Below are 11,479 nucleotides of genomic sequence, written 5' to 3' on the forward strand. Positions count from 1 at the left end.
GGCATCGATGCAATGCAAAATTTGTAATCGGTTTTTCGATATTCTCTCGTGACTCAGATGGCCGAACGATCCCAAACTTCTACAGGTTTGTCAGTTTATGTATATGGTGGATTTCATAAAGTGCTTACACTGCCAGCAACTGTTTTGTTAGCAAAAACCAATTCTGTAATGTTCCTTTAAGTGTACTTTCATGGTAGTCAGCAGGGCTAGTAACCCAGAATTTTTAGTAGCCAGCCCTGTTGAGATTTCCGTAGCCAGAAAACACACTACGTCTTGATGAGTCACGGCACAAATTGGTCACCGAAAGTATTGTATTCTACATCTCATTTAACAATACCATCAGCACAGTTCATTATTGTTTGTGACGTTGATTTTTCGCATTATTTTTCCACTAGCCCACCAGGCTATCAAACTGGAAAAATGAGCAGCCCGGCTGTAAATCTGGTAGTCCGGGGCTGGCGGGCTAGTGGCAATTTCGACCCCAGATTGGCCATGGGCCTTTGGTCCATTAAGCCCTGAAAGCACTGAAGCCTTGCCCCATTGTAGCATCACATAGTTGTATTTATGTAAATTGTGTGCTTAAAGACTGAAAATACCCAACTTATCAACACATATCCGGGACGGGGGTGGTTGGGAAGGGTGGGGGGGGGGGGTCAGGGATTTCAGGTAACCCTCACAGCCCTGTACAGGTTTCGCTGAGAGCTTACTTACTATCATAAAGTGTTTGTTTGATAATTACATTGGCTAATAGATGACGCCCATCTTTATCAGCATGTGAGTCTGAGTAAGGGGGGGGGGGGTGTAGATAAGTTGGAATTGTCAGCCGTTATTCAACCTTGTTGAGGAATGTCGAGTTTAAAATCAACAACGTAACAAAAACAGGCTTATTTATGAGCAGAAAAGAAAACTGTTTTCCTTTTAAATTTTTTTTTTATGAGGTTAATTATATACAAGTGCAGCTCTTTGTTGTTGATCGGTTTTCAAATTGTTTTACATCCAGGGGTGGGATGTGATTCAAGACTTTGGAAATAAAACCCAGAGAAGGATATTTCCCTTTCTAAAAGCAGAGGTCAGAGATGTGGCTGGTACCAGCGTCCCCCCCCCCTAAAAGAAAAAAAAAGTGGCAAGGAAACAGTCTCATCAATTAAAAATTAGCTTATCATTAATTGTATAGATCTTCGTCATTCCAAATTGATCATGTCAGTTTCGGATTTAAGTTTATAATTCGTGGTTTGTTTTATAAGCAGATGAGTAAACTGGTACGCGGATGTATTGTACCTAGAATTACACAATCTACAGATTATACCTGATAACATTAATACTGTTATAAATTACAAACAAAGGGTATCCAAGGAATATAAGTTATCATAGATGAGTAAATACTGCCAATCAGGAAGTTCACACTCTTCAAATCTACCCAGCCAATCACAGAGCAGCTTAGAGGTTTCAACCCAGACGCATCTAGATTCCGACTGCTGATTGGACGATGAGGGTTTCTGAGTTGTCAAGGCAGGGTATGGGCTTATCTAACAGGAGGACTTTGGACGTCTTAATCCTTTGGTGGGATTTGAGGATAAGGTGGTCGTCAGAAACGGTGCTGGTAGTGGATGACACAGGATTGTGTGAAGAACCGCTGCATTATCTTCACTGCAATGGGTACGCTACGTGCCTCATCGGCGTGTCTCTTGCTACTTTTCATCGTCGGAACATCAAAAGTTACGGGTATGTGAAAAAAATCTCCCTATTTTGGTTGTGTTAACAACATTTATATAAGCATATTTCTACTTCGCTGTGCAGATTTTCTTCTTTGCGATCTTTTTTTGCTATTTTGTTCTCCCATCGCAGATTAGATTTTAGGAATTTGGGAGACCACTTAGTTATATTATATTTATATATTATATTTATTGGTTTATTTCATAAAAACATTACAAAGAAATAAACAGTATGACAACCAATATGGTTGAATTGCACTAGAACATGTACAGTATAAAAATTTCCTTAAAAAGAGCTAAAGGTTAAACAGTTAAAACACACAATAGATAATGAGCAAGTATTACAAACAATCAATACAACAAACAATCAACCAGCACTTGACCAAAAAGAATGAGACTTACACAAATAGACGTAATCAAAGGGACAAATTGTGGATAAAAGCCAGCATTAAAATCCATACAGTTTAACTAAAAAGAACTTTTCCTGAAAAGAACTGTCCTTATTAGCTACTACTTGGGCGGGGGAAATGAATTCCGCCGGGACTACTTCTTTGGCATTGTGGGTCAATAGAACTTTTCTTTCATTTTTCGCTTGCAACTTCAATGACCAGTTGAGTCCAAATTTTCACAGATTTGTTATTTTACGCATATGTTACAAAAGGTGTCCAGTGCCTTTAAACACCCGTTTCCTGAATCACTACGATTTTCTGTGATAATTCAAATGATGATAAAATAAGTTTAGAAAAGTTAAACTGTTCTAGTCAAAAAAAAGATACCACTCAGTTAAAATTGATTGATAAATTGATGCGTGTAAATGGTGTTCAAACTTTTTGTGAACTCTTTTGAATAATATACTTGATTTATAAGAAGTGATTTGGGTGTTTTTTGTCAATAGAAGTTTTCCCTTAATTGATGAAGGGAAAACTCCTTTCTATTACATTGGAAACCATTGTACACCAAATGGTCAACGAAAAAGTGATTTTGATCTCTTTTTGGCGAGTAAGATATTTGGTCTTTGGAAAATAGTAGCCTAGAAAATAGTGGAACAACTTTATGAAAGGGAAGGTATACATTTGGTATGCACCAATTTCATTTTGAAGATAACAGTTTTTATGCATCCAAATTTGAATGTGAGAATCGTTGTTGTCAGATTGTGTATTCAAATTACGGATATTCTTCCTGCATTGACATAATCGGTCCAGATTTTTCGGCAATATCTCAAAAACATAACCACCTTTTGAAATGAAATGTTCACAGGCTAGTTTAATAATAATAATCATATCAATATCGAAGTCTTATATAGCACACATATCTACCAACAAGGTACTCAAGGCGCTTAGTTTTATTGTATCATATCTATATTTTTATGGGATTAAAACAATTATAACTTTATGACTGCACTCTGGGGAACCCATTATGGCTTGACAACGGTCTACAATGTTTAATAAAATTTATGATAAGAGCCTCCCCCGCCTTAACTAAATGGTTACTTAATTTTGTTTGCCGATTAGAAAAACTCAGCTGCATGAGTTCACAAAAATGTTTTGCCAACAGTGATCTTTGACCAGTTGTCCATAAATCTTTTAAGCCGATGTCCATTTTAGTGATAAAATAAAATCAGCTGATAAGCAGTTACTATTTTGTTAATAATTGGTGCATAATTCCTTCATGGGATGTCTAAGCCATGTCCGAATTGTGGCTGCGACTTGTTCGTGGCCGAGTGGTTAAGAGCACTGAACTCCAGCTCTTGTGTTTCTGTTCAGCAGAATGTGGGTTCGAATCCCGGTCGTGACACTGGTGCCCCTGAGCAACCCTCTCTAACCAGGGGTAAATGGGTACTAGTGAAAGCAGAGATGGTTTATGTGAATGATTAGCTTGGAGCATGGTAACTCGCAGCACCGGCTGTATACTCCCCAGGGAGCTGCGATGATTAAACAGATGTTTTATGGCCCAGTGACCAGGGGTAATAATGTGGAAGCGCTTCAATCGAGACGCATTCCGGGTGTATAAAGCGCTATATAAAACCGTCTATTACAGCCACATACAGCCACAGCCAGGACGACTAAAAGCCACGATCAAAGACTTGGAACCAAGTCTACGTGATGCATTGAAGCCCATAGCAACACCCTTAGCCACAAGCAGCCACAGCCAGGACGACTAAAAGCCACGATCAAAGACTTGGAACCAAGTCTACGTGAACATGCATTGAAGCCCATAGCAACACCCTTAGCCACAAGCAGCCACAGCCAGGACGACTAAAAGCCACGATCAAAGACTTGGAACCAAGTCTACGTGATGCATTGAAGCCCATAGCAACACCCTTAGCCTCAAGCAGCCACAGCCAGTGCTGCAGCCGCCATTTTGGACTCCGCATGAAGCCTGATGCGATAATCATTGTCACTTAATTGATAAAAATCAGTACGTTCTCTATAAATAGCTTCATAATGTCACATGTTTGCTGCCAAAGAGATTATGTTCAATGAGGCTGTTGACTAGTATACACATATTGACTGGCAATGAGGTAACTATCGATGTCTATTCCCTCGAGGGACTTTCAGTGACCAGAAGAGGGACCTATATCCCGAGGCCGAAAGCCGAGGGAAATAGGCCCCTCTTCTGGTCACTCACAGGCCCAAGGGGGAATAGACGTACACTAGTTATCGAATTATGCCAGTCAATATGTGCTTTATAACACCGCTCGGTCTTAAATGTGAAATACGAACAGAAATCTTGAAAAGAAAGGAAGTTTTCTAGTTGCTGTTCACGGTTCAAGTCAAGAGAGGGCGCTGTAACCGGGCACTTTTTTCAAAGACTAGTGCCCGCTCGGGAACTAGTTCCCGCAAAACACACGTGCGCGATCACCAGACTATAATAGTTCATCCCACATGACCCTGTTTCAGCCAACAAGAGTACAGAAAAAGCAAGAGGTGTGTTATAATAATTACTATAGCAAGCTGGTTGAAACGTTGAGACCAATCAAGAACTCACTCTGCGGTAGTGAAGTTAATAACAAGAAGTCCCCTTTGATCCACTAAGTGAAAGTAGTAGTCCCGGCCCATTTTCTACCTACCTGGACAGGTAGTAGTTAAAAAAGCAGGACAGTTCTGATACGAAGTCCCCCAAATTCTGAAAATCTTTTCCGCGGTAGTACAGAAGTCTTTGAGTTCCTAAAAATCTAGAGTGTGAATATACATGTACTAAAGAACATAATCTACCTAGCAAGTTTACCGCAAACCAATATACATACTGAGTTGTGAAAAGAAATGTCCTGCTTGTTAACTACTAACTTGGATGGGGGGGGAGGGGATTGACTGACTACAATAGACCGATCCATTAAGCTCCGCCCCATTGCGTATTGACCAATCACAACGCAACGAAGGTCCGACACTAAGGTCTGACATGCGTGCGCGTATCTTGGCGCGTGGAGAGCCTTACGTGTTCTTGCTCACACGTGCGTCGTGGGCGGAGCCTACTGGATCGGTCTATTGCGCTTAGTGGATGGACTTCTCGTTTTTAACTTGATTGCTGCAGATTGATTTCTTCATTGGTCTTAATGTTTCCCCACTATGTTGAATGTAATTCTAAACGCCTCCCTGATTATTGTACAAACTGATTGCAATATGCAAAGTTGCCAGCTGTTATCTTATCTTTTTAAGCTAACAGTGTTGAGATAACTTTGAGTGGATTAATTTTTGCACTCATGGCTCAGTGTATACCTAAGTGGCTTCCAACTTCAGGAATAATTCCACACAATTGCCTCTGACTGGATTCAAACCAGAGACCTTTGGGATCTGTGTATGTTTGGTAATGACTCTGAAAGTTAATGGCAACCAACCACAGGTGTCCTTTCAGGAGGAGAACCAGAGCATTGGCTGACTCTACACTAAAACCTCTGAACCCCATAAATAGGCCCACTTCTCTCTTATCTCTTCAGTCTCCTGGCGATGACTAGAGTAAGCTAGTCAAAACGCTGAGACCTATTATAGGAACTTACTGGATGGTAGTGAAGAACCTCTAAGCTAAAGTAGTAGTCCCAGCTAATTTTCTACCTTACGCCTAGGTAGTAGTTAAAAAGTATGACAGTTCTTTTCAGAACTGCGGGGGCGTGCATTTTTAACGTTCCCCTTTTCCTTTTTGTTATCGGAGCTTGTGTGATCGGGCTTTTAGATCAACTTCCATGTAAACTTTGTTTCTTTCTGCTTCCAGGATGTTTTACAACGGTTAATCTAGCTGGGGAGTCAGGAAACCTGTCTTCACCAGGCTATCCCGACCCCTACCCGCAAGATTATGACTGTCAATCCTTCCTCATTACGGTCAGTGAGGGCAGTATAATTCGTCTAGACTTTGATAGTTTTGATCTTGGAGATGACGATAGTCTAGTGGTAACAGATTCTGGAAAGAATGACGCACTGGTAAGATTGTAAATTTTGTTGCCGCCATTTTGTTCTGTTCCCTGTAAACCAAAGCATTCCTAAGTAGAACCCAGAGAAATGAGAAAGACTCTGCTAAGGTTGTGGGGTGTCGTGGCCGAGCGGATAAGAGCACCGAACTCAAGCTCTAGTGTTTCTGTTCAGCAGAGTGTGGGTTTGAATCCTGGTCGTGACACTTGTGTCCCTGAGCAAGACATTTTACAATAATTGCTTCTCTCCACCCAGGGGTAAATGGGTACCTGTGAGGGCAGAGATGGTTCTTAAAAACTTAATATTATTATTATTAAGGTTGAAGCATCAGGCCATTATCTATATTTTGCATTTACATGTAACCCATAGATCTTTTTGGTTGGTAAGCAGTTTGCAATCAGCTAATTCTGTCTTCCTGGGTATTTTTTCAGCCACACCAACAATGTATTTTTTTTTAACCATTAATTAAAAAATTACATTACATTATTTAATGATTTTTCCAAATTCAATTCACAGTTCTTACAAGATGGTGGGTTGCCCAAAGATTACTACAGCGTCGGGAACACACTACAGCTTAACTTCACATCTGTAAACAACAACAACAACAACACTGGTTTTTTTATTTTCTACACAGAAACAAACAGAGGTGAGTTTCTTGAAAGATTTTTCAAAAAAATTCAATAATATTGAGTTGCTTAAAGACACTGGACACTATTGGTAATTGTCGGAGACCAGTTTTCTCACTTGTTGTATCTCAACATATGCAGAAAAATAACAAACTATTGGTCGTCAAAGTTGCGAAAGAACAATAGAAGAAAAATACCCTTGCCGCACAAGTTGTGTGCTTTCAGATGCTTGATTTTGAGACCTCAAAATCTAATTCTGATGTCTCGAAATCAAATTCGTGGAAAATTACTTCTTTCTCGAAAAGTACGTCACTTCAGAGGGAGCCGTTTCTCACAATGTTTCATACTTTCAACCTCTCGCCATTACCCGTTACCAAGTAAGGTTTTATGCTAATAACTATTTTGAGTAATAACCAATAGCGTCCAGTGTCTTTAAGTGAGATTTTAGATTGAAACTTATCACAAAAAGACTAACCCTCCCCTTTTGTATTCTTATTTTTTATTCAGTGTTTCCTTCTAAGGGGCCTCAGCAATCAGTCACACTCAAGCCAGGCAAACCAACCTTGCTTCGCTCGGTGGACTTTCCCTCGGCGTACAGCGACTATTCCCTCTACTTCTGGACTGTCACCTCGACCCCTGGAACCAAAATAGCCGCCGAGATTCTCCTCCTGGACACCGAGGAGAACTACGACTTCCTTGAGTTCGGAAATGGAAACGATGGTAACCTGCGATTTGAAACAAGGCTTGAGAGGATGTCCGGCATGATGTCCAGGTTGGAGGTTCCGTTGTTTTCGGACTCCAACGAAATGTGGGTGTTATTTGAGAGTGATTACTCAAAAGCTGCTAGTGGGTTTTCTGTCATGCTGTATGAAGTGCCAGGTAGGTTATTTAAAAATAAATACTTAAAGAAAAAACCTTTGGTGTCTTCAAAAGTAGGGTCATAAAGCCGTGTTGTAATTATGAGGTGTCATGGCCGAGTGGATAAGAGCACCTAACTCAAGCTCTTGCGTTTCTGTTCAGCAGAGTGTGGGTTCGAATCCTGGTCGTGACACTGTGTCCTTGAGCAAGACACTTGGCTATTATTGCTTCTCTCCACCCAGGGGTAAATGGGTACCTGCGAGGACAGAGTTGGTTCTTGTGATTGATTAGCTTAGTGCGCTACATATTTTGCAGCAGTGGCTGTATACTCCACAGGGAGCTGAGATGGTTTTAGGAATAAATTAAGGCCCAGTGACCAGGGGTAATACTGTGGAAGCGCTATGAGACGCCCTTTGGGTTGGGTCAGGTCCTGTTTTGTTTTGTCTCGAAAGGTCTCGAAATCAAATTCGTGGAAAATTACTTCTTTATCGAAAACTACGTCACTTCAGAGGGAGCCGTTTCTCACAATGTTTTATACTATCAACCTCTCCCCATTACTCGTTACCAAATGAGGATTTATGCTGATAACTATTTTGAGTAATTACCAATAGTGTCCACTGCCTTTAAGCATAGTTTATTATTATTATTATTATTGAACAAAATTTAATTTCAACTTGTTCACATTATTTTCTTTTGGAAATGACTAACACTTTTGTTGGTTAATATATCTTGTTTCCATGTCTTATTTCTAGATGCTGTAGCTGTGAGTTCTGTGACGCCATTACCACGTGCAACGTGCGGTTCAAACATGACCATTCAGGAAGGAGGTATGATATTACTTATAGACCCATTGCACAACGCGCATTGCACTTGCGCGCACATCTCCTGTCTGTCACTTTTGTGGTCAAAGCATGCACAAAAAGATGGTACACATGTTTACGCACATTGGTTCGTAAACACGTGTACCATCCTTTTGTGAAAATTTTGACCCCCAAAATGGAGACGTGCGTGTATGCGCGCTGCGCATTGTTCAATGAGTCTATAGTAATTAATTTTTGCTATTTTAATGTCTTTGATGTTTGCTTCTTGTTTGCATGTTGTTGTGTTTGTCGTGGTTTTTTTCTTGGGGGGGGGGGTGGTTGAAGGAGGTTTTTGTAAAAAGTGACCATCCTCCAGTTTTCTTGTTTACATTTTGAGATTGTTTTCCTGTCTTCATTTCTATTTTTTAGGGATTAAAAAACCCAAAATAATAATTATAATAATAATTTTGAGAATCTTAGGCTTGAAAACTGTTTTGCCCATTCACAGGTTCGGTAATGCTGTCGACACCCAACTTTCCTCTCGATCCATACGACAACGATACGGTGTGTGAATGGATCATCACTGGTGTGACTGGCCTGAGAATCAATTTCAATCCCTTCGTCTTTTCTTTAGAAGCGGGGTACGTACACTTATGGATGAACTTCACTGCTAAAGGGTCTGGGTACTTTTTGTAGGACACGAATCACAATGTCCACAGATTTACATTAAAGCCATTATACACTTTCGGTAAACAGTATTGTTTACACAGTCCCACACTTCGTGTATCACAACTTATATATAAAATAAGAATCCTGTGGAAATTTAGGCTCAATCGGACATCGGAGTCAGGAGAAAATAACGGGAAAACCCACTCCTGTTTTCGCGCGTTTCGCCGTTTCATGACATGTGTTTATAACAAATCCGTAATTCTTGCTAACGAGAATTTATATTGTTTGACCGTTTTCTCAAAAAGTAAAGCATTTCATGGACTAATATTTCAAGAGAAGTCTTTCACCATTACCTTCTATAAACCCTGTAAATTATTTGTAAATCTGTGAACTTTTTTGTTGTTTCTGTACCGAAAGGGTCCAATGGCTTTAAACTCACACAGTTTAAAGATAATAAATAGAAATCTTCTCTGAAAAGATTACTTGCTGAGTTGCTGTAGTTTTTGAGAAATAAGTAAAATATATACTGCAAACCATATACATGTAAGTAAAACAGGTCACAAAAAATTATTTTAGCATGTAAAGCGTATTTTCGTGACGTTGTTTTACTCATTTTACAAAAACTACAGCACCTCCGCAAGTAATTTTTTAAAGTAAGCTTTGTACTATCTTTATCTTCAAATGATGTATGTTTTTATGTTAATCTGTGGACAGTGTGTTTGTGTTACAAAAAGTACCCAAATCATCATTTAGGCTGTGTTCATCTAGTGATGGTAAGACGTTACCCTCCTCATGTAAACGCCATTCACTTCTATTTCTTGCAGTTCTGGTCCATGTTGTTCCTGCATAAACCCTGATGTCATCTCTCCATCTTCTTTTCTGTCTACCTCGTTTCCTTTTCCCTGTCATTGGTTGCCAACCCATTTGTCTTGTTATCCATGTTCAGAGAAGCAATTATAGTAAAGTATATTGCTCAAGGACACAAGTGTCATGACCGGGATTCAAACCCACATCCCAATGACTTAACGACTTGAACTTGAATTCGTTGCTCTTTACCACTCGGCAATGACACCCTACAAATAAATAATTTAAACATACTTTTTTTCTTTCTTGGAATAGTTATGACTTTCTGGATATCGGTAATGGTGACGATCCTTCCGATGCATCGTCCCGTTTCTTGAGCTTGACGGGTAGTGGCCCTGGCGATCCTCTCACCTTAGAGTCTGACCAGGTTTGGCTTAGATTCCGCAGTGATTCTAGCTCAGAAGACGCAGGGGTTTATGCTACTCTGGAGCAACCAGCAGGTATGTCATTCTTAAACTGTTTCTGTGACGTCACTCTACTGTTCTAAGTGTAGATTATTTTTTACGAATCGTGAAAAAAGTTATTCATGTGTTTTGTCAAGTATTTTCGTGGACAGCTTGCAAAATGAGTACCTTTATTAAAATAGTAGGTATACACATTCAAACCGGGGACCTATAACAAAAGAGGACAATAGGGTCATTGGTTCAGGAAAGGTCCACGGTTGGAAAACGTGTATAAAACCAATGGGAGATGTTGCAAAAAAGTTAGAGTATAAACAAAAGAGGGACAATAGGAAGTCTACGGATGCAGGCGTATACAAGCTTGTGTGAGTTTGGCAATACCTCATAGCAAAAAATAAGTAAATAAAATGGGCTAGATGTTGTCACACACACCTTATTGGCTAATTGTAACTGTAAACCCAAACAACATGTTGAGCATAAAGAGGACTGCATCACCTCGCCAGTTATTGAGTCACTGACATAAATTATATGTTAATCTCAAGTGGAAGTGTCGTGGCCGTTAAGAGCACCGAGTTCAAACTCTGGTGTTTCTGATCAGCAGAGTGTGGGTTCGAATCGCGAGCTGTGGCACTTGTGTCCTTAAGCAAGACACTTTACCATTGCCTCGTCCTTCGACGTTGGTCCCATGTGTTGTGTAACGCATGTAAAAGAACCAAGTGCACTTGTGCACAAAAGAGAAGGGGTTCGCCCCGGTGTTCCTGGCTGTGGCTGCTGACATAATTGGGTCTCCGAATTCATCACTGCAATAACCTATCTTTCTGAAAGTTTGTTTATACTCAGCGCCTTGAGTACCTTGTTTGGTAGATACGTGCTCTATATAAGACTTCAATATTATTATTATTATTATTAACTTTGTATCTCAAGATTGTGGAGGTGTCCTGTACATAAATGAGTCCAACCCGACCGTAACAGTTTCCGTCGGGAGCTACGTCGACAACTTCCATTGTCAGTGGGTTATATATGGAAGGCCTGATCGCTTCATCAGCGGCAACATAACAAGCTTCTCAACAGGTAAAAACAAAATCAAATCTCTGCAACTTAAACTTCATATTTATTTATTTATTTCTTATTTAAGGCCCGGTCACACAG

At 40.0% G+C, this 11,479-nt stretch overlaps 1 protein-coding gene across 1 annotated transcript in view; it reads left to right on the top strand.

The window, feature by feature from the left end:
- The first annotated feature begins 665 nt into the window (after positions 1 to 665).
- Positions 666 to 11,479, top strand: part of LOC117291426 — a 52,622-nt gene continuing 41,808 nt past the window's right edge. Inside the window, exons 1-8 of the mRNA XM_033773094.1 lie at positions 666 to 1,722; positions 5,919 to 6,124; positions 6,629 to 6,758; positions 7,246 to 7,617; positions 8,349 to 8,423; positions 8,905 to 9,037; positions 10,185 to 10,369; positions 11,255 to 11,401. Of these exons, the coding sequence (XP_033628985.1) occupies positions 1,608 to 1,722; positions 5,919 to 6,124; positions 6,629 to 6,758; positions 7,246 to 7,617; positions 8,349 to 8,423; positions 8,905 to 9,037; positions 10,185 to 10,369; positions 11,255 to 11,401 (1,363 nt within the window). The 5' untranslated portion in view covers positions 666 to 1,607. The remainder of the gene's footprint in view (positions 1,723 to 5,918; positions 6,125 to 6,628; positions 6,759 to 7,245; positions 7,618 to 8,348; positions 8,424 to 8,904; positions 9,038 to 10,184; positions 10,370 to 11,254; positions 11,402 to 11,479) is intronic.

This window comes from Asterias rubens, chromosome 6, assembly GCF_902459465.1.
Source record: "Asterias rubens chromosome 6, eAstRub1.3, whole genome shotgun sequence".
NCBI lineage: Eukaryota > Metazoa > Echinodermata > Asteroidea > Forcipulatida > Asteriidae > Asterias > Asterias rubens.